The 22,657-nt window shown below is 58.6% G+C and overlaps 9 protein-coding genes and 1 non-coding gene across 12 annotated transcripts; 4 read left to right on the forward strand and 6 right to left on the reverse strand.

Moving 5' to 3' along the window:
• Positions 1-4,675: 4,675 nt before the first annotated feature.
• On the reverse strand, positions 4,676-4,748 carry JDV02_001021. Its single transcript has one exon. It is a non-coding gene; the product is annotated as a tRNA-Lys (tRNA).
• A 143-nt stretch (positions 4,749-4,891) lies between these two features.
• RPC19 (RNA polymerase subunit AC19) lies at positions 4,892-5,966 on the forward strand. 2 transcript variants are annotated; one of them, XM_047981909.1, is made up of 4 exons: positions 4,892-5,229; positions 5,297-5,388; positions 5,457-5,533; positions 5,619-5,966. In XM_047981909.1, the coding sequence occupies exons 1-4, from the start codon at positions 5,053-5,055 to the stop codon at positions 5,741-5,743; spliced, it is 471 nt and encodes a 156-aa protein (XP_047837870.1). In that variant the 5' UTR covers positions 4,892-5,052; the 3' UTR covers positions 5,744-5,966. The 2 variants fall into 2 exon arrangements, with proteins under 2 accessions (XP_047837870.1, XP_047837871.1); XM_047981910.1 differs by having other exon boundaries at positions 5,457-5,966.
• On the reverse strand, positions 5,860-6,633 carry NdufA6 (ndufa6 NADH-ubiquinone oxidoreductase subunit). Its single transcript, XM_047981911.1, has 5 exons — positions 6,539-6,633; positions 6,423-6,484; positions 6,171-6,317; positions 5,977-6,087; positions 5,860-5,915 (listed from the first exon to the last, which is right to left on the reverse strand). Exons 1-5 carry the CDS (start codon positions 6,579-6,581, stop codon positions 5,904-5,906), a joined length of 375 nt encoding a protein of 124 aa, XP_047837872.1. The 5' UTR covers positions 6,582-6,633; the 3' UTR covers positions 5,860-5,903.
• Positions 6,634-6,900: 267 nt separating this feature from the next.
• On the forward strand, positions 6,901-7,406 carry BUD31 (Component of the SF3b subcomplex of the U2 snRNP; the record flags this gene model as incomplete). The annotated part of the gene is made up of 2 exons (XM_047981912.1): positions 6,901-7,203; positions 7,263-7,406. The coding sequence occupies 2 exons, from the start codon at positions 6,901-6,903 to the stop codon at positions 7,404-7,406; spliced, it is 447 nt and encodes a 148-aa protein (XP_047837873.1).
• Positions 7,407-7,488: 82 nt separating this feature from the next.
• JDV02_001025 (uncharacterized protein) lies at positions 7,489-8,840 on the reverse strand. Of its 2 annotated transcripts, XM_047981913.1 has the most exons (3): positions 8,570-8,840; positions 8,140-8,507; positions 7,489-8,073 (listed from the first exon to the last, which is right to left on the reverse strand). In XM_047981913.1, exons 2-3 carry the CDS (start codon positions 8,425-8,427, stop codon positions 7,663-7,665), a joined length of 699 nt encoding a protein of 232 aa, XP_047837874.1. In that variant the 5' UTR covers positions 8,428-8,507; positions 8,570-8,840; the 3' UTR covers positions 7,489-7,662. The 2 variants fall into 2 exon arrangements, with proteins under 2 accessions (XP_047837874.1, XP_047837875.1); XM_047981914.1 differs by having other exon boundaries at positions 7,595-8,073; positions 8,140-8,840.
• Positions 8,841-9,308: 468 nt separating this feature from the next.
• Positions 9,309-13,335, forward strand: JDV02_001026 (uncharacterized protein). Its single transcript, XM_047981915.1, has 4 exons — positions 9,309-9,867; positions 9,950-10,063; positions 10,125-10,996; positions 11,048-13,335. The coding sequence occupies exons 1-4, from the start codon at positions 9,830-9,832 to the stop codon at positions 12,553-12,555; spliced, it is 2,532 nt and encodes an 843-aa protein (XP_047837876.1). The 5' UTR covers positions 9,309-9,829; the 3' UTR covers positions 12,556-13,335.
• Positions 12,858-14,749, reverse strand: ADO1 (Adenosine kinase). The gene is made up of 4 exons (XM_047981916.1): positions 14,535-14,749; positions 13,967-14,425; positions 13,410-13,905; positions 12,858-13,254 (listed from the first exon to the last, which is right to left on the reverse strand). Exons 1-4 carry the CDS (start codon positions 14,584-14,586, stop codon positions 13,215-13,217), a joined length of 1,047 nt encoding a protein of 348 aa, XP_047837877.1. The 5' UTR covers positions 14,587-14,749; the 3' UTR covers positions 12,858-13,214.
• Positions 14,750-15,134: 385 nt separating this feature from the next.
• On the reverse strand, positions 15,135-16,646 carry RPL2 (60S ribosomal protein L2). Its single transcript, XM_047981917.1, has 6 exons — positions 16,618-16,646; positions 16,475-16,557; positions 16,290-16,397; positions 15,822-16,205; positions 15,667-15,764; positions 15,135-15,601 (listed from the first exon to the last, which is right to left on the reverse strand). The coding sequence occupies exons 2-6, from the start codon at positions 16,521-16,523 to the stop codon at positions 15,476-15,478; spliced, it is 765 nt and encodes a 254-aa protein (XP_047837878.1). The 5' UTR covers positions 16,524-16,557; positions 16,618-16,646; the 3' UTR covers positions 15,135-15,475.
• A 1,922-nt stretch (positions 16,647-18,568) lies between these two features.
• Positions 18,569-21,135, forward strand: JDV02_001029 (uncharacterized protein). Its single transcript, XM_047981918.1, has 5 exons — positions 18,569-18,849; positions 19,000-19,169; positions 19,231-19,360; positions 19,420-19,791; positions 19,867-21,135. Exons 1-5 carry the CDS (start codon positions 18,610-18,612, stop codon positions 20,815-20,817), a joined length of 1,863 nt encoding a protein of 620 aa, XP_047837879.1. The 5' UTR covers positions 18,569-18,609; the 3' UTR covers positions 20,818-21,135.
• JDV02_001030 (uncharacterized protein) lies at positions 20,811-21,986 on the reverse strand. The gene is made up of 2 exons (XM_047981919.1): positions 21,381-21,986; positions 20,811-21,311 (listed from the first exon to the last, which is right to left on the reverse strand). The coding sequence occupies exons 1-2, from the start codon at positions 21,741-21,743 to the stop codon at positions 21,141-21,143; spliced, it is 534 nt and encodes a 177-aa protein (XP_047837880.1). The 5' UTR covers positions 21,744-21,986; the 3' UTR covers positions 20,811-21,140.
• Between the last annotated feature and the right edge of the window lie 671 nt (positions 21,987-22,657).

The following is a 22,657-nucleotide window of genomic DNA, read 5'->3' on the forward strand; positions in this document are numbered from 1 at the left end:
CCACCACCACCACCACCACCCCTGCCACGCAAGCGACAAGCGAGGAGCAAGCAGAAGAAACTCTTTTTTTTTTGGGTGGCGTGCCGCGATCCGATGCGTTCCAGAACCACAAGGTCCGTGTCGCCGAGCTACGTCGGTAGGAGTAATATTGCGTACGTAGTGACTTGATATCTTAGACCTCGAGCCGTCTCCGTCCGCCCACGGGGCGGCGGGAAGAGACAAAGTCCAGATCATCGCCAGCCCTCCCGCGATGGGTGTGGTTGATTTGCCATGATGAGCGCCGGGAAGCCACAGCCTCGTCCCCGGCGTACGACGGACGGAGAAGCCCCCCCCCCTTTCTTTGTCTCCCCGCTCCGCCCCCAACAACGTGCCGTATATCTCGGCCCCATTTGAGCCACCAGTTGCACCACCGTCACCACACCCGGCGGCGGTGATGCGCTCGTCGTTTCGACACCAGGGGCGTTCAGGCTGGGCGGCGATGTCGACGGCGCCTCAGCCGTGCCTCTCTTTATGACGTCCCCTCTCTCTCTCTTTGCCGTGCCCACCATAACCCCTCCGCGACGACAATATATTTCACTTGACACGCTAGATGCATCTATCCTTCCCCCCCGTGCCTGAAATGCGGCGGGACAGGGCGGCATGTCGATGGCGCGCGCGCATTTTCACTGCCGCAGCCCCACGGTCCTTGTCATGTCGTTGTTGTCGTTGCTGTTTGTTGTTGTTGTCGCGACGCGGCAAGAGGCGGTTTTACGGCTGATGGTAGTGACGGACCACGATGCCGGCAACGCGCGACGAGACGTTTCCGAACCTCGCGATTCCCACCGGGGTCGTCCGCCATGCATGCAAGCAAAGCAGGGTGTACGCCATATATGCGCCCCTCGTTGGGCTCGCGCGGGCGCACTCACTCGCGATGCTCATGGGTCATGGGCGAGTCGTGCGGCACAGAGGCCGGCCCGGCCAGCGTACTGCACTGCATGTACGAAGTATGTATATTGTTGCTGCGTCTCTCTGTCTTGTTTACCTACCTACCGCATCCGCATATGGAGGCCTTGTGACCTCGGATCTGTGCGACACACCGCGCAAGTGGCCCATTCGGGCAGTGCATGGCTCGCAACAACCTTCTTTTGTTATACCGACGACCTACGTCCGTCCGTACGTACTTGGGTGCTGCACTGTATGCACGTTATGCTTGCATATACTACGACTCATACGTACGTGGACGCACAACCCCTGGTCCTGGCATAGGGGTGTCCTGACCTCCTCGGAGGATCGCGTGAATGGACCCCGTCCGGAGTCCCCTGTTGCAAAAAATGCCATTTCCCATCGTCAAGCACATCTGCCGTAATAAACAGTCATGCACACCATGCTGAGCGCGGCAATTGGAGCAACCATGCCATTAGACATCTGATATCAAACAACACCATAATCATCATCAACATCATCATCATCATCGTCGTCATCACGGCCCCCACTGGCAAACGACCTAGTAATTACGTCTGCTGCGGAGCACCGCCCACCCCTGTCGACGATTCGGTAATGCTCCATGCCCTGGTAACTACCTAGTAATATGTGTGTACTACGTCTAGTACTACTACTAGCTCACACCATGTAAGTTACAATGCCGTTTGGTGGGCAAGCAACGAGTGCTCGTTCGTCCCTGCTGTGCTGTGTGCCATGTGCCCGCACAGGGCACGATAAGCCCTTGGCTTGCACTGCACGACACTGGACGAGCGATCTTTCCTCTCTTGCGCGCGCCGCTCGCCCATTCTCATATGAGCGGTGAAGCTTCTTTGTTCCTGCCCGCCTCCGGCGGCATGAGCCTCTTTTGTTTCAAGTTGAAAATCCCGCAGCAGCCAAGGGATCGTCTAAATGCAAGCACGGCGGCAGTTGGTAGATTCTCTTTGTTCGATAGTGTCAAAGTATGTTTTGTCGAGAGAGTAGAAACAAAAAAAAAGTGAGGCCTCCTCTGCCCGTGGTAGTATGGGTAATGGCTCCTCCCTCTTGTCACGATAGCGTGTACAGTACAGTGCCTAGCTAGTCGAGCAAACGGCACCGGCTTTCTCTACTCTGCCCCGTCGTCGTTGTCGTCGTCGGTCTGTCACTGTCACGTCGCCGCGACCCTCGATTCGACCGACCGGTGCCACCGTCGTTCAAGCCTCACCGTTCGTCTGCAGGTCTAGGGCTGCAAGTGGGTGGGCGGCGGCATGCATCACTCACCCACCCACCCACGCAACCCACCCAGCTGGACCCGACCCTGCCCTGCCCTGCCCTGCCCTGCCCTGCCCTGCTGGCCTGCCCACTGCCCTGCGCCCCGGAGGAGCGTGGTGGGCGTCGTTGATGAAATGTCATGGCTCTGAACATCGTGATTTCCGGCCCGTCGAATCAGGACGGCCACCCGGGAATGTTCGCCGCATCCGCACCCAGGGCTGAACTTGGGGGGTGGGAGGGATCCCCGGGTCATCAGCGAGTTTCCTGCGGGAGATTCGTTCGTTCGCAGGCTGCTTCCTCGCGCGGGATCCCCATCTCGTCGTTCGGTCGGAAAGGGCTTGTGACGACGTCCCACGAATCGGGGGTCTAAGACGACTCAAGATGGCAAGCAAGTCAGTCAGCCACGGGAAGCGCCTGTTGTGAGCGACGAGGCGCGACCGTGCGCCGCCACAGAGCTTGCGTACTATAACAATGGAACCTGGAAGTGCGTGCTTCGTAGCACATGCGTACAGTACTGTACTGTACTGTACTGTATTGCAGTCGTAGCATGTACAGTGCTTGCAAAAAACTCTACCGTGGTTCACGATCCTCGTCGTCTCTCCTCATCTCTCGGGCTGCGGGGGTCCATCCAGCGTCGAGCCTCATGTCATCGCAGGCTCCCCTCGTCAAAAGAGGGGCATTAATAGGGTCGACGACAAAGGGCGAATAGCCGCTGCTACCGTTTTTCCTTTTCCCTTTTCCAAGCCACCATCATCACCACCACCACTATCACCACACCGGGAACAAGGCTGGACTGACCGGATGACTGGCTGGCTGGTGGTGCATCTCCTCCCCTCTCCAGGGGGTGGGCGGCCACCTGAGACTTGTCGTCGTCTCAGGTTGCCGCTGAAGTGGTGGGGTGTTTGCCCCCCTTTCCCTCCTCCCCGCCCCCTCCCCGAGGATGATGCCAAGCCTCAACAAACGGCGGCGGCTCTTTCCTCCCTCCTTTCGAGATGGAGCTTTGGGCTGCTGCTGGTTCGACAGCCGGCAGGCCCTAAAACCGACTGGCCTGGTGGTTTGCGTTTCAAGGGACGGGGTTTCAACGACCTGCTATTGGATGACCTGCAGGGCGCGGCGCGGGCGCGCCCAGGCCCAGGGGCTTTGTTTGAACAGAAAACCCGCCGAGGGGCAGCGGAGGTACACGTCCGTCCGTCCATCTTCGTTGCCGGTGAGGAGCCATAGCGATGCCTACTAACCTACCAACCAACGAAAGTCAAAACTTGCCGGTGCGCTCCCGTCCGCCCGCCAACGTGTGTTTGCCGCCAGCATGCGGTCAAGGCTCGGCTCAAGTCCAGTCGTTTCTGTTTACAACGTCGTTGTCGTCGTCGTCATGTTCGTCGTCGTGTTCGTCACCGTTGCCGCAGAACGCACGCGGCGTCACCGTTGGCGTATGCTCACCTCGTACCGTGCAGGATAGGACGGTACGTACCTACCACTGCGTTGCACCGTATTGTACTCTGCAGCAAAAGAATTCGCAATTCTTCTTGCTGTGCAGAGTCCTGTACGTCCAGAGTCCGACTTCAAGGCGCGAATCAACCCAGCGAGCCCGTCCACGGTGCCCATGCATGCATGCAGCAGGCATGCAGGTGGGAGTCGCAGTTATCGTACAGGGCGTCACGCCGTGGCCGCTTCCTTGCCGTCGGGCTGCGTCCCCTAGCAACTCTGGTGAATCTCATCGTTGAGTTTGTCTGGTCTGTCCGTCCACATTCCTTCTAAGTTACTACCTGCATGCATGCAGCCTTGCCACATGCCTGCGCTGGCCGCCCGACCCTCGACCCTTGTTCCGGTTACCCTCAACGGCAATAAAGACGGTCGACCTCTCCACGTAATGCTACGTACATTGCGAACAGGGACCCGTGCCAGATCCTCGCGACGCCCGTAAATGGCCCTGCAAGTCTCCATGATCATGATTATCAATCATCATCGGTGGCTCACGTGGCATCATTTCTTGGACGTACAGTATATATTGATCCTACCCTGCAGCCACCTGCTTCATCAGTGTATCACGCCCTCACCTGGTTCGTGGTCTATGTGTAACACTGTCCACGTATCTAGGTGTTGTAATCTCCCAGTCCGCATTGCAGCCGCCACGCGAAGTAGGGACGGCCCGGGGACATTCGTAACGTTGCCTTGGTCATGTGCCACGAGTCCGCATCATACTGCTCATGGAGCGGACGTCTCGACTTGCTACCGGGCCTGTTAGTGGCCGACAACCCGTCAGTGCAAGTCTACGAATCCCGAACCCATCGCTCTAGATAGTTATAATATGCTCCCGAAGGACAATAGTATCAAGTTTGAGCATATTAACGCCATGAGAAAAACATAAAAAAAAAAAAAAATCTCCTGCTCTCGCAAGTAGAAGATGATTCACGCAGGTCCAGTTACACAGTCACCACGACCGGCAAAAATGAATGTTCGCGTCACATTGCGCCCGAGGGGGGTCTCGAACCCCCAACCTTGCGGTTAAAAGCCGCACGCTCTAGCCATTGAGCTACCCGGGCGATTAGAGAACACTATTTTCCGCGCCTAATGGTACCTATACAGCCCAAGGGCTGGTGGCCAGGCCCACTCCCGCCGTGGACGCACCGCCCCACTGATCGGAGCCGCCCTCATCCCGATTTTTTTTGAGCTTCAAGGTTGCCAAGTGAGTGACCTCTTGTAGCTCGACTGCCGCAACATCCAACAAACGCAACTGTGTTACCTTTGTCGCCATCGCGGAGCGCGCGCGAAGGATATCACACGTCCAAGGTCGATTCAAACGCCCGGTGACCAGACATATATCATTACGCACCCTTCACAAGCGCCATGCCGGGCAGGACAAAGAGGCCGGACGAGGCGGCGTCACAGGATGATGCCAGCATGCAGGACGCCCCTCCTTCTGCGCAGCCCGAGGAGACACCAGACGCTGCCATGGAAGACGATGAACAGGAGGATGAGGACGAGGATGAAGAGGACGAGGTGGAGGCTCAGCGGGTGAAAATTGTATGCCTGGCCTCAAAACAGACTCACACCAAGGCTGCTGGAGGACTGACTGACATGCGTCGCGCAGCTGCCCGGCTCGACAGACACTGCGGCCTCGTTTGAGTTTATTGACGAGGGGCACACCCTCGGCAACGCTCTGAGATATGTCATTATGAAGAAGTAAGGCTTCCAGCACACCCGCGCCTCAGAACCTCATCACTTTCGTCTGGGCGCTAACCACTGCGCAGCCCCGATGTGGAGTTTTGCGCCTATGCTATTCCGCATCCCTCTGAGCCCAAGATGAACATCAGAATCCAAACATATGGTAAAGATCCAGGGCCACACGACTCCGGGCATTCGCCCCCCTCCCCCCTTGGTGGCAAAGAGCCAAGGCTGACGTACATGCACAGAGGGCGCTGCCGTTGACGCCCTGAAAAAGGGGCTGGTAGACTTGCAGGAGGTATGCGACGTCGTGGCGGACGAGTTCTGGACCAAAAGGGAAGCCTTCAACGCCGAAAACGGCATCTCGAGGTGACGGGGTTCGGTCAAGGGTCGACAGGAGTCAGACTGAGTTCACAGTCGAAGCATTTTCATCAACAAGCATCACGGGCTTTGGGGCGTTTGCGGGCCGTTTCCTCGTGGAACGAAAATGGGTCTTTTTGCAATATATACACACGGTAGCTGCCGCGTTTCCTCTAATTCCGACCCTGAAAGTGATGGTGGGTTAGTTAGTGTTTGAATACACTACAACTGTTGGCATCAACCTACCTCCAAGAACCCTTGCATGAAGTTCGACGGCCGTCTATGGTCGCCTCTGAAGTTCTCCTCCTTGAAGTAGGACATGACGTGCGTCGTCTGCTTCCAGAAGTTCATCATCTCCTATTGCCGCACATCAGCTCAGCCCTTATGCGACCGGGTGTATCCCCCCGGATCGGAATTCGTTGTCTGTATATGGCTCGCACCTGGTATTCCGAATGCGACTTGAAAAGGAGCACATCGACGACGGGGAGCTTTGCGACGAATCGGTTCTGCTCAAACTCTTGCCTCACCCGTGTGCGGAGGGCGGAGACGGGCAGCGGGATGTTGTACATGGTTTGGATCTCGGGTGCCTAAGGATTCGTTAGCCCCTGCGTGCGGACAGGGTAACGCCAGATCAATTCTCTGCGAGAGCGCTTGGTCCGCGTAAACGTGCGTGAGCTGTCCGGGAGACGTACGGCTCGCATCCATTCGCGGTAGGTGGACAGGACTCGGCGCTTTGCATCCGCCCAGCTGGCCGCTGTTTTTCACGCTGTTAGCCAATGCGCCGACTGTCGACCTGACTGAAACCCACATTGCGCCGTCTTTTTGGCGAACTGCGTCGGCGTGATGGCCATGTTGGGCGATCAATGCTTTGTCAATGGCTACGGGAAGGCTCTCGGCCGTGACGTTGAACTGGAGGGAAGTTGAGTCGCCAGATCCCCGTCCGCTCTCCAATCGTCTCACGTGACGCACCAGGCGCGCACCGCCACCAAGACGCGCCACACGCCTTTTGCCCCTCGACGGCACGGCTGAGGGTGGATTTCCAACCTCCAAAGCTCCAGCCTTGTTTCGACCATCACTTGACAACCCGACTTTCCAGACGATTACGCGACTCGACGCCCAGCACAACTCGCCGTCCGTGCCCGGAACACTGAACATCACAACAAAGACAAAATGCCTGCCATAAGACACGCCTCGAAGCGCAAGCCCCCTCCCGACGGGTTCAGCGACATCGAGAACGACCTGCTCATCTTTGCCAACAAGATGAAGGACGCGCAAAACAAGCCGCCGCCGACGGGCCCCAAGTACCAAGCGCAGTGGGAGATCTTTCAAATAGCCCACCAGAGGAGCCGCTATGTCTACGATCTGTACTACGAGAAGGAGGCCATTAGTAAACAGCTGTATGAGTGGCTGCTCAAGAACGGCTACGCGGATGCGATGCTCATCGCGAAGTGGAAGAAGACTGGATATGAAAATGTACGTACGATATCCTCCGCCGCCCTACTATGGAACATCATACTGACATCACGCAATAGCTCTGTTGTCTTCGCTGCGTCCAGACCAAGGAGACCAACTTCAACAGCACATGCATATGTCGCGTCCCAAAAGCTGATTTGAAGGATAACCAGGACGTTCAGTGCGTCAGCTGTGGCTGCCGCGGCTGCGCATCGAGCGACTAAGACGAGACGAGAAGTTATAGACGGATCAAGAGCTTCACAGGGACCGGGATCGAGGCGTTGGGGCCGCAACTACGCAGACAGGAGCTCGGATGACAGACACGGCGTTCATATTTGAGCGGGCATGCGCGATGATTCCAAAAGATTGCCAGGGGCCGATTGCAGAGCTCGAACATTCTTCACCTGGTCATGCGTCATTACATCATATCTCGTGCTGACCTTGGCCGCCAATGCCAATGCAGCCTCTGCACCTGTTGCCCTATCTTTTGGCAAAGCCCGCCCGACCACGGCCGAAGCGAACACTGGGCGGGACAAATTGCAACGCAGACATGGCGCCGGTAAGGTCGGCCATATCTGCATCCTGCGATTGTTTGGAGTTCCCTTCTGAACCCTTGTCCTCACCGATAGTGGAGATGTGCTCTGAGGTGGTCTCTGTTTGTGCATCATCGATGGTGCTGGCGCGACGTCGCGTTTCTTTGGACTGGATAGTCGCAGAGGACCTACGTCGGTGATGGCCGTGGTCGACCAACAGGCTCCGTCTACCATCGATGCCGTCTTTGGTGACGGAAAAGAAGAAATTCTTGGGGTACATGTGCTTGTCAATCATGTGCATCCTCCGCTTCTGGTGTGTCAAGCATTTCCGATCACAGTCCTCGACGAAGCAAGAATACTGTGGGATGAGAGTTAGAGAGAGCAGATTCTGGGGCGGGGGATTCGGCATGGAGGCTAGGCTCACCGTGTGTTCGCCCTTGTCCCTGCGGACCCTTACGAGGGGATCGTGCCATTCCTCAATGTGGACGCCGAGAAGGTGGTCGGACGGAAAGTTCTTGCTGCATTCTAGACAGCGATTTGTGTGGAATTGGAGGTAGTGCGTCTCATAGTCGCCGTAGGAGTTGAAGCCAATGGCAGACTTGTGAGGTGGCAAAGAGCATTTCATTGCGGAGGAGTTGTCTTGGTCGTTATCGCCTTGGGCCGTATCAAGCTCGGGAATTTTAGATGGCGGGAGTCGCGGTGAGCTAGGCATGGACGAACGTGTTGTAGCCCCCTCGTGTGCGATGTAGAGATCAGGGCTTCGCGACGGTTCTTTTTCCCTTTGTTCTTCCCCTTCCGGCTCTCGTGAGCGCTTCATCCTCGATATTGAGGGACGATGGAGAGGAGGATCATACACTCAGTCGTCCGTCTGCTCCTGTCCCACCGTCAGTGACCAACCTGCCCCGAGAGGCGATGGCGGCGTGTGTACAGACACAGTGCACCCGGTTAAGAGGAGCCGGAATACGAATGACTATATGATCTGGAGTCTGGAATTCGTCCGATGATTACTCGGTGAAGGAGGCAGAGGCGTGGCCGCGACGAGTGACGGCGTTTGACGGGCGGTTGAAGTGTCGGTGTCGCTGGTTGAGGTGGACTGCTTCAGTGCCTTCCGTATGTGCCTAGCTTATTAGTAGTAGGTACTAGAGCTGTGCCCAACCTTGCCAAGGGCCTACCTCTACTACTAATGTTGCTGTGTTAGTGGCATCAACCGGCTGGCAACGTCTGGGTCGCCAGTGGTGGGGGGGCAGACCTGGGACGGGAGCCGGGCCCTGGGATGCCAGCAAGCCAGCTACCTACCTAAGGTACTAACGTAGTACGGGCAAAAAGTGGAGGGCATGGAATTGCCGAAGAAACGCCAAAAGGGCATTTGTGACTCTTCCGGCCACTAAAATCCATGGATAATGGGCGGCTCCAGGAGGCATTAGTTAGGCGCACGTACCTGCGTGAAGGCCTGGCCGCCACTCCCAACGCCGCCGTCGCCGCCGCCGCCGCCGCCAGAGCGACACCCTGAGGTACACCCTTGCCTTTTTGTTGCATTAGTACTGTACCTGGAGTTAATCCCCACCTCCCCCTTCTCCCCCAAAATTGTCCCGATCATCACCACACCCGCCTTCAAGCCACCACTCCGCCCAGCCGCAGGCTGCCTGCTCTTCCCTCCTCTTTTGACTGCGCCCTGGCAGCTGTTCACAAAACCCCGTTCGTTTGCACGAGGCAGTCGGGCTCTTCTTGTTCCTCTGGCGCACAAAAGCTTAGTTACTTCCCCATCTCGCCCACCATCGGGTCGGCCCGTCGAAATCTCCCCCAATGAGTCCCCTGTCGGCCCAAGCCCTCGATTCTCGCGAGCCGACTCCTCTGCGCATCGTCCCCATCCGCCGACAAGCCAAGATATGGGCCGTCTGACCCGGAGCATTCACTGCGCATTCGAGAGTATGACTTGATACTGAAGCCGCGACGAGACGCCCTTGCTACCACGGCATCTCTCTCCCCGCCCGCCTGCCGCCCCTCGCGCGCGCGACGTTGTGCGCCGAGCTCCGTTCACACCACTCCTTACTCCCAGTAGTTCTGCCCTCGCTTCTCGCCAGCGAGCGGCGACGGTCGAACCATTCCACGTCGCCATGGCCACCGCCGAGCCCTCGACTGCCCAGCTGTGGGGGTAAGTACTTAGTTGGAGCCGCGCGCGGCCCAGTCACTCTCTCGTTTGCGCCGCGATCACACTGCTGACTCTCCACTGTCAGGCATGCACATAAGATCCGCAAGAGTATTCAGAGGCGGCTCGACAAGATCCATACCGACAATGCTTCCGAGGCGGAAAATGCAAAGTTTGAGGCCATCGACGGCCTCTTGGAGAAGTAAGTCTACTCTACTCCGGCGCCAACATCAAAGAAGGCCAGCCTGTTGACGCCAAGCTAGACTCCGACTCGCCTGCGTCCAGACCATATTTCTCGATTTCAAATTCGCGACCACCGAAGGCGTCGAACAGGCCCTCTGGGACACCCACATCGCCATCAATGCCGAGTATCGGAGGGTCCTGAAGCGGCCCAAGAATCCCGCGCAGGCCGTCGAGCGCCGCAAGGTCGAGAAGATGTACCACAGCTTCCTGCGCATTGCGCAAAAGTTTTATATTGGTTACATCCAGCGCCTTGCCGCCCGCTACGACATTCCGGAATTGCGCTGCGCCGCGCAAGGAGTCGATGCTGAGCAGATGGACTCTGGCGACCGCATCAGCCAGCTCACCGATGACATGAGCCTCCTCGTCCTCCAATCCTGCCATTCGACCTTGCTGCACCTGGGTGACCTGGCACGCTACCGTATACAAGCGAAGCAGAAGAACTCGGGGTATGAGATGGCGTTGACATACTACAATCTGGCGCGGCACATCATGCCTCGATCCGGCTTTGCCCTCCACCAGATCGGCATTGTGAATCTCGACTGCGGCAACCACCTCGATGTCGTGTACAATTTCTACCGATCTCGAGTCTCAGAGGTCCCGCACCCCAATGCAAAGGCCAACTTGGAGAACGAGTTCAAGACTCTCCGAAAGCCAAAAAACGACAAGGGCCGACGGAGCCCCTCGACGCCCAACGACGTCTTCAGCTCCTGGTTTGTCAAGCTTCACGCCTTCTTTTACCAAGGCGAGCGCTTTCCACAGCATGAAGAGCTCGAGCATGAGGTCATGCACCGGCTAGATATGGCCTGCCGCGATGTGACCACCTCGGACACTCTCCTGAAGATGGCGCTGGTCAACATCTGCGCGTACGACGTTGCTTGCGCAAGCTATGCAGGTACGTTGACTCCAATTTGTTTCGAGATGGCTCTTCTGACGGCCAAAGCAGGGACCAAGACGGAGGCGGCCTTGCGATTCAGCCAGTTCACGCTGAGATTCAACGCACAATTTTTGTCGAGGATCTGTCGAGCCCTCGAATCAACGCTACGAGAGGCCATCTCCGAAAGGAACCACAGTGCTTCCGATGGCGGCCACGTAGAGATCGTACCCGCCGTCACATCTTTACTGCCGATTTTGCGAATCTACTGCGTCTGGATCGCATCTCAGCGCCCTGAGCTCTTTGGCCTAGGCAACACAACTGGTCCCGCCACTCAGGCCATGGTGCAGGTTCTAGCCAAGATTTTCACCCAGCTCTGCGTCGTATCGTACACGCGGAAAGACCTGGCCTCAGCTCCATACCTGCTGCCCGAAGACCTTGAGATCCGCGGCGTGCCTTCCCTGACAGGGGATTCGGTGCCTGCGGATTGCCGCGTCTACAGCGTCGATGGCGTCACTCACAAGCCGTATACCCAGCATCCGGAGCAGCGATTAGACGGCCTCTATGAGGATTTGGCACGCATCTTAGATGTCCTTCGCTGCGCTTATTTTATGGCCGAAGACAAGGCCACGCCCCTGTCCTGCGACGTGGTTCAGGATTCACTGGTATTCGAATACCTCTCAGACGCCACAGCGGTGATTGCGGACCACAACGCGGGTCAGCATCCGTCGTCAGGTTTCGATGCCCAAGCGAGTGGCGCGTCTGCCCAGCAACTGCCAGCTCCCACAGAGTGGACGGAGCAAATGGTGGTGGCGGAGCGAAACTCGCCCTCGCCGCCGGCTGGCAACGCGCTCGAGGCCCAGACGGAGCGGACAGTCATGGCGATGCTGAGCCCTTTTCTGGGACCGCCTACGCCCCAGAAGGACGATCGCGGCCGGAACTGCTCCTCGTCCTCGTACGACATGCATACCGACACCGCCAACGACATCTTCGCCCCGGCCCAGACGCCTGCGAGGCCCAACTCGTTGACCGGACCGGGCGCTCTGGCACCCTACCCGTGGGCTTGGAACGACATGCCGAAGCCGAATCCCGCCTTTGCCGAAGCGTACAAGCGCGCAAGCGCTGAGGTCCCACCCAACACTACAATGGCAAGCAGTCATCCCGCGGACGTTGCGTTTGCGAGTCTCGGACATGCTGCCCCCAGCCACCGACAGGACCATGTGGGCGGCTCGTACGCTGCGGGAGCTGATGCAGCCCACAGAGAGCACCTGCTGCAGTCTCTGTCAGGTCATGCCCCCCAACAAGCTGCTGGCCAAGCTGCGCGCTCCCCTCAGCCCCCGTCGGGGTGGGCAGATCTTCCTTCAGCGACGAATGTGCCCTCGTCCTCCATGGCGAGTTATTTCTCCCACCCGAGCAGTCTGTACCAGGGCACGCCCGCCAACGGGAACGTCCACGGCCACATCCAGGGCCCCTCGCCCTACAGGCCAGGGGGAGGCTCTTTCCTTGACGCCCGCGGCCAGACGGGCGACCCGTCATCGCGCCTCGACGAGGCTGCCCGCCGTGCGCCCTGGGGGAAGTGAACGCGGCCGGGACAGATGATCTGATCGATCGAGTGCCCTCACTTGGTACCGTCGGCGGCCGGGGGCGAAAGCTGGCGCTAGTTGGCGGTGGATGGATGGGCTATACGCCTTCTCGTCTTTGGCCCCGGGCGTCTTTGCCGCTCCAAGCGCCGCGCTTGCTCCATGCCTTCCTTACCCGGGCTCACGCTCAACTCAACACCTCCGCGGTTCATGAGCTCCCCGATAGCCTGGTCGGCATCTCTTCGGAAGACAAAGCCCGGGCATCAAGGAATCATCGCTTTTCTATTCGTGTGATGGGAACAGCTCTTGTTTGCATTGCCATCAAAGAGTTCACGTGGCTATTGCGCGGCGGGATACGCAGCACATGCTGGGTACGCAACACATGTCAATAGCAGTTGACTGAGCGCAGCGTCATCGGATGAGCCTGGCCAGACGCGGCCAGAGCGCCGGACATTTGTCTATATTCATATCTTTGAAGTTCAAATAAGTCGGATCGTGGAGGATACCGAGTCGCTATGCGAAGAGGACCGCAACGTCCCTGGGCTCCAGCATCACAGATGCAAACGCCGTTGTTGAAACTGTTTTCCCCATTTAGCCCTCAACGCCGAACCGCACAGTCGTTTCTAACATGCCAAGCGCCTTTGCCCGGGGGCGGTGCTTTACGAAGAGGCCTGGTAGACCTGCTTGGGGAAGGGATAGCTGGAAGCCTCGAGTTAGCCACAGATGCGTCCCACAAGGTGGAGGAAGAGGGGAGGGGATGAGGAGATGAGGAAACGTGGGGAGGGGAGGTTTCGTTGTGTATGCCGGCGAGATATAAGAATGACAAGCATGGATTCCAGAGCGAGGTGACTTACGAAGGTCCGAGCTCCTGAATGCTGAGCCTGGCGAGCCACTGGCCCATGTCAATGCAGGTCTCAAGGGGCTTGCCCTCGAGGAGGCCGGCCAAGAAACCGCCGGCGAACGCATCACCGGCACCGTTGGTGTCGTTGATCTTCTCCTTCTCGATGGCGTGGACAGGGAACTCTCTGACGCCGTCCTCACCCTGGATGGCGACGAGAGTGGGCTCGGTGCCCTGCGTGACAATGGCAACTCGCTTGCGCTGCTTGTTCTCCTTGGGCAGGTTGGCGAGGTGGACAGCGACGTCCTTGGGCTCCTTGGAAGGCAGGTCGTGGGACTCGGCGTAGGCTGCGGCCTCAGTCTCGTTGCCGATGATGTAGTCCCAGTAAGGGGCGCTGGCGTCGACGGGGTCCTTGAAGAATTGAGGGATGAAGGGTGCAGACAGCGACAGAACGAAGGGCTTGTTTCGCTGGGCAGCCTGCTTGGCAAGCTCCATGATGGCGGCAGGGCAGACTGTTTGACTTTGTTAGAGGGTCGTTCAAGCACCCAATGGCAGGCGGCGGTTAGGTCTCACCGGTGAAGTGGAAGCCGCCGACATAGTAGATCTCGGCGTTCTCAACGAGCTGCCAGATCTCGGGCTTCTTCAGGTGGTCGACATCGTAGTGGTTGGCAGCACCGAGGTCGGTGCACAGACTGCGGTTGTGGCCTGTGATGACGACGCCGCAGCGGCCCGTCTTCTCCTTGGGGTCGACGCGGTACTCGACGCGCAGGCCAGCCGCCTTGACGGCATCGTGCAGGATGGCCGAGTACTTGTCGTCGCCGGCACCGCCCAGATAGACGACGCTGTTGGGGGGCAGGATGTACTGGGCGCCACGAGCCGTGTTCTGCGCAGCGCCGCCGGCAATGAGCTTGGCGTCGTAGTTGTTGAGCAAATCCTCGTACAGTGGGATGTGCTTCTCCTCGGCGAGAATGGCATCGTTGTCCTTGAGGCCGTACTTGTCCAGGAGAGCCTGGTCGCCGACAGCCTGGATATCTGCAATTGGGGTGCCGCTGGTGAGCAGCTGGGACAGTAAGACACGCCTGGCTGCTGGACGTGGTCCACCGTTTCAGCAACCAAGGAGGGGGGGGGACTTCATGCGTACCAAGCAGAGGGTTCTCCAGGCAGAGAAGTCCAAATTCTTTGACGGGAGCCATGTTTTCAGTACCCCAAAATCACAAGATGTAATAACACAAGAGGGAGACAAATTCAAAAAGGAGGGCGGTAATTGACGCAGGCAGGTTTGGCGAAGAATTTGGAAGAGGGATGGCGGGGTCCTGGGAGAGGAGCAAGGTTAGGTTACGAGCGGGTGGGTGGTGGTGGTGGTGGTGTTTGGCGGGGTTTAAAGCAGGCTTCAGAGCGACAGGTACGTACCTTATTACCTCTCCGATGAGCACCTTGGTTAGAAGGCAATGGATGTGGGCCGGCGCAACGGAGACCGGCGGCGGAAAGAACACTCGTCTCGTCGGTCCAGGGGCCGCTCACAAATCATGGCCATGCAAAGACGGCTGGCCGAGGCACATCGGTGCTGTGAGACTGACCAGGCCGTCTCGGACAAAGTAGGGAGCGTCTCAGTTCGAGTTTTGGTGAAGGTATTCACCGTGGCGTCACCCATGGCCATCAGGGCACTGCGCCCGACGTCCTCCGACCTGGCTGTATGTGTACCGGCTGCCACTGGCTGCAACTTGCGGTACCAGCCTTGGGTGTGACGAAACTTTTCTGTCAATTCTGTAACAACCGCCTCTCAACATCCATCGTTAAATCCAGATACAGGCAAGTCCACTGGAGTGCGTGGCTGTGTTGCCAATATACAATATGCGCACGATACGACGAAGTACGGCATAAAGCAGCGGACAGGCCAAGTCTCCTCACTCGCGTGGTCGCGCTGCCGACAACATCCACTGGACCGATACGTAATCTTTTGTATACGCCAAATGCCATAGTACTTGCTTCTGAGCTACCAGATCCCTGCTCGCAGCAGTACCATCAATAGATGCAAGCAAGCCTCTGTAACACCATCCCAATGAGACCACGAACCACTGCCCCTTACTCCTTCGTCTTCTGAGTACCGCGCAGCAGACCCGTCCTTCTCGCGGCAATAAGACCGGCCTTCTGGCCCTGGGCGGCGTATCGGGAGATGGTCGAGGCCTTACCGATATGCTGGTGGTTACCCTGTTGAAGCAGTCAGTACCCGAGCGTCCCCGGCATCTACCAAAGCGTCTCCCGGGTCTACTTACACCACCGTGAGGATGGTCGACGGGGTTCATGGCAACACCACGGGTCTTGGGCCAGCTGTTGCGCTTGACGGCGAACTTGTGCTTGGCGCGAGAAGCCTCTGCACGAGCGGATTAGCACATCGGTCGTCCAAATTCCTTCCACGGGCGACACATACTCAGGAGAGGCTTGTCGGTACGGCCACCACCGGCAACGATGCCGATCATGCCGCGCGAGCCGGAGCTGACGACCTTCTTGGCACCAGAGGGGAGCTTGATGCGGGTCTTGCCCTCGTCGGGGTTGTGACCGACAACGGTGATGTAGCCACCAGAGGTGCGGCCCAGGGTGCCACGGTCACCGATCTTCTCCTCGACGTTGGAAACGACGGTACCCTCGGGCATCTCACCCAGGGGCAGGACGTTGCCGACGGTCAGGGCAGCCTTCTTGCCGGCGTAGATGAACTGGCCGGTGTACATGCCCTCGTTGGCGATGAAAGTCTCGTGGACCTGCTTGAATCGGTAGGGGTGGCGGAAAACGACCTTGGCGAGGGGAGCACCACGACCTGCAGACGAGAAACAATCCATTGTCAGCCTCGGTCGCCAAGAAACCGTGCACCTCGCGATCCCGTCGAATGGACGCAACTAACCAGGGTCGTGGATGATGTCGCGGACTACACCACGGATGTAGCCATGGCGCTCGGAGTAATCGAGGTTGCGGAACTTGGCCGGGGCCTTGTTGAGGCGCGTGTTGGCCGCTGTCGTCAAGAGTCAGTATTGAATGGCGAGCATCGTCGAGGCAGGCTTCGACTTGGAGGTTCGGTTGGTGACTGACTGAAAATAGATCCACGACCCTTGCGCTGGTTGCGAATGACTCTACCCATGGCGGCTGGTGTTGACTCGACGTTCGAGTTGCTGCTGAAGGGGTTTGTTGTTAGTAGAGTCGAGCCGCGAGGGCGTGAGGTGCGGTGAAATTACCTGTCTCCCGGCCGCTTGGTGTTTTGACGAGGAGGCCTTGCATGCGACGGCTGACAATTTTTTGTGTGCGGGCCCGATTTGCCCGGTGGGGGAGCCCTGACCACGTGACTGGTCTAGGGGAAACGCTGGGCTTGGAGAAGCGAAAGTCGCTGGCCAATCATCTGGCCCGAGCCGAGCGGCGGAGCTGCCCCACTCTTGTGGGTGAGGCTGGGGGCCAGTCAGCACTCATCCTCTTTACGCGAACATCTTTGGCTCGTTCCGCCCCCGCCGCGACGCGCCGACCGTCTTCTTGCCGCCCGATGGACTGCCTCACGCGAGACATACCCTTTGGTCAAGTCACGACGCCCTGACACGTCCGAGAGGACATGCATACCACTGTCGAGCTCTCTGCTGGCGCGACCAAACCCGCTTCTGGCACGTGTGAATGCTGCTCGGCGCGCAAAGTGAAGAATTCTGCCGCCAGGCGAATCCCCTGGGCCGTTTCCAGTACACAGCGTGCAGATGTCGAGCGGACGGGGACGATGATGGCCGGTGTTCTGTCGGGACACATGCAGTTTTATCACGGTGTGCGGGCGATCTCAGCTTGAGCGCAAGTGTACCACGCGGAGTAGGTGTGACTGCCTAGTCCAACCGGCCTGGAAAACTTACAATATTTGCCGGGAATTTGATTGTGAGGCTGGCATGGCGCACGTCGGACTCAACAACTTGCGGCTGTCTGCGCTACCAAGCCGGCCCGGCGGGCGCTGACAAGCTTCCCTGTTCACGGGCGCTTTCATCCATGGCGCTCATCAACAGGCGGGTGCAGAGAAAGGGCGACGCCCTGGCAAGCCAGTGGCGTGGTGCCCTGGACCTATGTCTTCTTATGAGTCGAGCTCGTTCCCGCATGGTGATCTGACCAGTTTGCTAACTTTCATTATTCCATGAAAACCACTGCTTGCGGTTGGCGGGAGCGACTTCTTGGTGCTCATCACAAGCACCTTGCGACCGTGGAAACCCACTTGCACACTCGGAGTCAGGACACGATACTGCAACCCCAAGACCGCCATTGCCCCTCACCTCCAAGCGGTGGCCGCAGATGCGCGGTGTTGCAGAAGCTCCCCCCTCGGAGTCGCTTTGTTTGGCTACGGGACAAACATTTGTCCACTGTTGCGCCTCGAAGCCCCCGTCGCCCAGGCAAGGTAATCCAAGCATCGACCGTGTTGCTGTTCGTATTCAACAAAGGCGAGGCTTCTGTTCCGCCATTACTCAGTTCGAGGCATTTTCGAGAGTGCGATTGTCTACGCTGTCGACTCAAGGCTTCCAAGACCTTGATAATTGACGGCAGGCTCACCGTGAGCCGGATCACCATGCTGGACGCCGAATGCAGAATTGCTCGGGGGCGCGGGAGCCGAAGCACTGCCGGAGGCCACGAGACAGGAATGGGCGAGGGACTGGCGTGTTGCAAACAAAGGCTGCCTGTCCCCAACCCTGTCTGTCTGTCTGACTGACCGACTGGACTGGCACCACCACCCGCGCCGGCGTCGAGGAACAAAGTGCAAGCAAGCGGCGGCGGTCAAGCAGGCTCCATTCATCGACCATCGAATGTGTAAAGACCTGCAGCCGGAACCATTGTAGAAAGCAGGCGGGATGGGGACTACCTACGTACCTACGTAGTGCAATACTACTACTTCTTGGTACTATTTGCTTGGTACGTTATGTAGGGAGGTGCAGTGTCGTGCCGTGCCGTGCCGTGCCATGTTATGTTGAGTGCGGAGCCGTCAAAGGGCCATGAATGAGTCTGTGACTTTCTTCGGGCTGGCTGGCCGTCAAATGGGGCGGCTCTGATTTGCGGCTCTCCGCAAGCCCAAGGGGAGGCGGGCGTGGGTTGGCTAGTGCATGCACTTTCCGCGTCGTGTCGTGTCGAGGGGGACTTGCCTCGCCTGGCCTGGCCTCGTCTTTAACTTCCTCTTCTCCACACAACCGCGACTGCCTCCCACCTCGACCAAATCCAACATGGCGGCCGCTGCTGATGATGACTCGTCCGACCTCTCCTCCTTGTCGTCCCTGTCGCCCGCGCCCTCGGACGACGAGATGGACGCCGACCCCGTGAAGCCCAAAGGCTCCAAGGCTGGCATCCTAAAGTTCTTCCCGAAGCTATCGGACCAGCCCCCCAAGGAAGCGTCGCCACCACCGCGCAAACGGTCCCCGTCCCCGCCGCACGAGTACGTGCTCGCAGACAATCCTGACATTGCGGTACGTGTTGGACTACGCTCCCTCTCAGGCTTCATTCGCTTGCGCCGCGTCGGGCGCGCCCTGTCGCGTCGCCCTTTAATGCGACGCGAAACCACGCGTACCAGCGTCATGAAAAGGGTAACAGTTGCTGATGCACCGTTGTTGCCGCAGTTTATTGTCATGTTTCGAAACCGATTCAGCGATGCCTTTCCGAAATCCCTCGCACACTTCGGACCGCAAGAGCTCGAACGCGACATCGTCGAGCCTATACCCGGTGATCGCGTCGAGCACTTTCTATGCGCGGTCCTCGGCCTATTGCTGAATCGCAAGCAAGATGTCAAGTACGAAACGCCACTGCACAGCGTGAATGTGGCTCATGGCTAATGTTTCTTCTCCGTGCAGGCCAGGCCACTACGGGCGAGCTTTGGAAGACGCGATTGCCGGCAACCGAAACCAGTGGCCAGCGGCTTGGGAAGACAAGAACCCGCTGTCGGGCAACGCGTCATTCAACTCCATGATCCCAACGGAAAGGGTAGGCGCATATTCCCTCGCGTTTAAATGGCGACTTTGCTAATGGCAAATTTCTTTCAGCTCACTCTACTGCGAGCCCTGATACTCTGGGCCATGGCGTCGTCCGACACCCTAAAGGGCCTGATCAACCAGTCGTATAAGCAAAACCGTCACGAGGATGACCTGAATCAACCAAGAGCTGTGCAGCCCTGGGGCTCAGACGGCGACAAACGCCGCTATTTCCTCGTCGAAGGACAGGATGACACCCACTTTCGCGTCTACCGTGAGAGCAATCCGGCCGGTACCAATCGCACGTGGTGGAGCGTCGCTGGCAGCATCGACGACTTGAAAGCGTTGGCCGAAAAGCTCGATACCAAGGATGGTGGTCCAAAGGCCAGGAAGCTGAGCCATAAGATCCTCCAAGTCATCCCACGCTTTGAGGCAGGTGAAGAGGTATGGGCTTTCCATCGGAATTTCTCCCGCTATCCCACGGGGGTAGCAACTAGGACGATGCTAACCGGCGCACAGAAACGCAAGCGCAGGGAGTACCGACAGATGCGCAAGGAGCAATTTAAGCGACCCGAACCTGGCTTCTCCCTATACGAAGGCCGCACACGTGGCAAGCGCATCAAGTACACCTACTCCGACGACGAGGACATGTATTCCGATTCCACTGGCTATAGGCGCTCTGCACGCAACACTGGCACGACCACTCCTGCAGACTCCGGACCAGTGACCACGTCGAGTGGGCGACAGATCAGGGCTCCTCCGCGACTGAACATGGTGGCTGGTGCCAGCGCCCCCGGAAGCGTGCACGGCGAGGGGTCAGAAGTCGACAGAGACACATCTGCGGGACCGTCGGGACGGCCTAGACGCTCCGCCGCGGCACACCAAAACGGCATGAATGGTTGGGATGACGGCCACTCGCAGCAGCCATCTGCCGGCACGGATGACGAGGAGAGCGAGGCCGAATTTGGCGACGACGAGGGGGATGCTCATGTCCCCGAGGAATCGGAAGACGAAGACGAGTTTGACGATGACGAGGCCATGGTGGAAGATGACCTGGACGACCATCCACAGAGCTTAGTGGTGAAGCTCTCGGTCACACCGCCAAAGCTGAGGACTGCACTGGCTCCGGTGGGCCAGGCAACTGCCATGTTGCCAACGCCCGACGCTCAAGACTGGAAGAGTAACGTGAGCACCCCGAGAGGGCCTGCCGTCGACACGGAGGAGTCGCCGATCCAAGACTCGATCTCGGTCGCGGCTGGGTCATTGAAGGAGATCTCTGATTCCTCCCCTCTGCCCGCTGGAGTTGAGAGGCATGCGACCCCGCCGCCTTCGGACCAGCCCTTTGAGCTACAGCGCCCTCCTACGAACGGACCGGTGGCTGCGGCCTCGCTGGCATTTCGTGGAAGCCCGGAGAAGCACCAGGCACAACCGTTGCCGCCACCGGTCGTTTATCTTTCTGGTCGGGAGTAAATGTAATGGTACTGATGATGGCTTTGGAGTTGGGTCTCAGGACGATGGCGTACGGTACGGTATAGAGGGTCTCGCTTTCGAGAACGCGTTGGAGGTGTCACTTTGGGGGGACACAGGGGCTTTGCACGCGTAAACTCGTCCGAGGCTGGGGAGGGCTGCTTTGGACCATCGCAAGGGTATATGGAGCCCTTACTGCCCGTGGATATTGCAACATGGCGCCGCTGGCAACATTCATGCCGGCGGTCATGTTGATGGCGTCCTATGTAACATGACAGAGAAGCAATACAGACGCACCCCGCGACACCATTTCAGGTGTTGGCTGGTTATGAGAATCTGCTCCTCTGATTTGGTATTGCCCATTTATTGACACCGTACCACCACCTTCGCACCCTGGCGCCCACTGTGTTGCCGTGTAACCTCGCGTTGCGATTCCAATGTTGCCAACCACAGAGGAGAAGGTTGTATATCAGGCCTTGAGCTAGGGGCATGACGACCTTTTGAGGCGTGAGCCACGGCGCTTAGGGCAGGGAAAGTCTAATGGGTAGACAGGGGCACCGCCTTACCTGATCTCGCATCGTAATCAACGACACCTTCCACCAGGTGTCGGCATTTGCTATGCTGTGGAGATAGCTCTGCTCGAAGCGCAAGTCGGGCAGGGGCGGGAGGTTGTGCTTCCGCGGGGCGGGGCGGAGAACGCTGTAGGGAATCTCGTCCTCTTCGTCCTCGTCCTCGTCCTCGTCATCGACGCCGTCGTCGATGTCGGGTAGCGCGTCGCCCATGTCACTGTACCGGGAGCTCTCCAGAGTGACGGGCACTCTCTTCTCGGCGGCGGTAGACGGGGCCAAGTCGAGCCTGGGGTCAGGGTCGGTCCGGATGTGGCCAGCCTGGACCGTGGCGGCCAGCTCCGCGGGGAGGGATGAAGACATGGTGAGCTGTTGCAGCAGCAGCTGCTGGCCCAAGTCGTCGGCGGCCCGTGTGAATGCCCTTTGTCGGGAGGGAAGGGTCACGGCAGTCGAGGCGTGACTGTCAATGGGCGCTTGGCGTGGATGGTGTGGTCGTCGGGATGCGGCCGTCGTTTTGCCGGCGGTGAGGTTCGCTGGTAGGTACGTGCGAAGTACGAGGTAGTGGGAGGTGGTGACGACGGGCAGACAGTGACGATGTTAGTGCATTGTACTTTGCGGGTAGTTGTCGGCTGTAGCTGGGTACTGTAGTACAGGATGGGTAGGCCGACCAGGGGCCCCCGATGTTGTCCCGACTCGACGCGGGCAGCGCTCGTCCGCCAACAAAGGGCGGGTCGTCACGGGCGGCCTGGATGCCTGGCTGGGGAGCGGGCAGGGAAGGGCGCAGTGGCCTCCCTGCTACAGCGCCTCTTCGCCCTCGTTTCCCACGCTGGAGCATTGATTGTGTCATGGGGCTCCACCTTGGGCTCTCGCCGCCCGCACCTGGACAATCGACGACGGATCCAGCCAGCGCAGCCCAAGGCCACTATGTTTACAGCGCCTCGAGCGCCCGCCCACCTGCCCGTGCCAACATGGATGGAGGCTGGCATGGCTGGTGGACGGACAGTGGAGGCCTGGTTTGGTCTGGTGGTGGTGGTAGTGGTGGTTCAAAAAATTCTGAGCACGGGTCGCCGCCCTGGATAGACCAACCCACAGCGCCGCCCATCGTGTGTCACCGCGCCCGCGTCCTCCCTCCTACTCTTCTTACTCTTCCCACTCTCTCCTGCACACAACGCACACCTTCGTTCACGCCAGTCCGTTTATTCGACACCGCCTCCTCCTCGACGACCGGAGGACGCAGCTGCATATTTTGCTCGCAACGACCCCGCCCTCCCCCGCCG

Source organism: Purpureocillium takamizusanense, chromosome 1 (genome assembly GCF_022605165.1).
Source record: "Purpureocillium takamizusanense chromosome 1, complete sequence".
Lineage (NCBI taxonomy): Eukaryota > Fungi > Ascomycota > Sordariomycetes > Hypocreales > Ophiocordycipitaceae > Purpureocillium > Purpureocillium takamizusanense.

What these genes read in the sequence shown, in the direction of transcription:
- RPL2 (XM_047981917.1), bottom strand. Translation starts at nt 16,523, where the DNA reads ATGGGTAGAGTCATTCGCAACCAGCGCAAGGGTCGTGGATCTATTTTC. An exon ending in GGGTCGTGGATCTATTTTCA is followed by an intron (nt 16,398 to 16,474) that starts GTCAGTCACCAA and finishes TCTTGACGACAG; the next exon opens with CGGCCAACACGCGCCTCAAC. An exon ending in TACCGACAAGCCTCTCCTGA is followed by an intron (nt 15,765 to 15,821) that starts GTATGTGTCGCC and finishes CCGCTCGTGCAG; the next exon opens with AGGCTTCTCGCGCCAAGCAC.
- RPC19 (XM_047981909.1), top strand. Translation starts at nt 5,053, where the DNA reads ATGCCGGGCAGGACAAAGAGGCCGGACGAGGCGGCGTCACAGGATGAT. An exon ending in AGATATGTCATTATGAAGAA is followed by an intron (nt 5,389 to 5,456) that starts GTAAGGCTTCCA and finishes ACCACTGCGCAG; the next exon opens with CCCCGATGTGGAGTTTTGCG. An exon ending in CATCAGAATCCAAACATATG is followed by an intron (nt 5,534 to 5,618) that starts GTAAAGATCCAG and finishes GTACATGCACAG; the next exon opens with AGGGCGCTGCCGTTGACGCC.
- JDV02_001030 (XM_047981919.1), bottom strand. Translation starts at nt 21,743, where the DNA reads ATGTCTTCATCCCTCCCCGCGGAGCTGGCCGCCACGGTCCAGGCTGGC. An exon ending in TGATTACGATGCGAGATCAG is followed by an intron (nt 21,312 to 21,380) that starts GTAAGGCGGTGC and finishes ACGCCTCAAAAG; the next exon opens with GTCGTCATGCCCCTAGCTCA.
- JDV02_001026 (XM_047981915.1), top strand. Translation starts at nt 9,830, where the DNA reads ATGGCCACCGCCGAGCCCTCGACTGCCCAGCTGTGGGG. An exon ending in TCGACTGCCCAGCTGTGGGG is followed by an intron (nt 9,868 to 9,949) that starts GTAAGTACTTAG and finishes CTCCACTGTCAG; the next exon opens with GCATGCACATAAGATCCGCA. An exon ending in TGCTTGCGCAAGCTATGCAG is followed by an intron (nt 10,997 to 11,047) that starts GTACGTTGACTC and finishes CGGCCAAAGCAG; the next exon opens with GGACCAAGACGGAGGCGGCC.
- NdufA6 (XM_047981911.1), bottom strand. Translation starts at nt 6,581, where the DNA reads ATGGCCATCACGCCGACGCAGTTCGCCAAAAAGACGGCGCAAT. An exon ending in CGCCAAAAAGACGGCGCAAT is followed by an intron (nt 6,485 to 6,538) that starts GTGGGTTTCAGT and finishes CGTGAAAAACAG; the next exon opens with CGGCCAGCTGGGCGGATGCA. An exon ending in ACCGCGAATGGATGCGAGCC is followed by an intron (nt 6,318 to 6,422) that starts GTACGTCTCCCG and finishes ACGAATCCTTAG; the next exon opens with GCACCCGAGATCCAAACCAT.
- JDV02_001029 (XM_047981918.1), top strand. Translation starts at nt 18,610, where the DNA reads ATGGCGGCCGCTGCTGATGATGACTCGTCCGACCTCTCCTCCTTGTCG. An exon ending in AATCGCAAGCAAGATGTCAA is followed by an intron (nt 19,170 to 19,230) that starts GTACGAAACGCC and finishes TTCTCCGTGCAG; the next exon opens with GCCAGGCCACTACGGGCGAG. An exon ending in CCATGATCCCAACGGAAAGG is followed by an intron (nt 19,361 to 19,419) that starts GTAGGCGCATAT and finishes AATTTCTTTCAG; the next exon opens with CTCACTCTACTGCGAGCCCT.
- ADO1 (XM_047981916.1), bottom strand. Translation starts at nt 14,586, where the DNA reads ATGGCTCCCGTCAAAGAATTTGGACTTCTCTGCCTGGAGAACCCTCTG. An exon ending in CCTGGAGAACCCTCTGCTTG is followed by an intron (nt 14,426 to 14,534) that starts GTACGCATGAAG and finishes CCCCAATTGCAG; the next exon opens with ATATCCAGGCTGTCGGCGAC. An exon ending in CGGCGGCTTCCACTTCACCG is followed by an intron (nt 13,906 to 13,966) that starts GTGAGACCTAAC and finishes AAAGTCAAACAG; the next exon opens with TCTGCCCTGCCGCCATCATG.
- JDV02_001025 (XM_047981914.1), bottom strand. Translation starts at nt 8,532, where the DNA reads ATGAAGCGCTCACGAGAGCCGGAAGGGGAAGAACAAAGGGAAAAAGAA. An exon ending in GGGACAAGGGCGAACACACG is followed by an intron (nt 8,074 to 8,139) that starts GTGAGCCTAGCC and finishes CTCATCCCACAG; the next exon opens with TATTCTTGCTTCGTCGAGGA.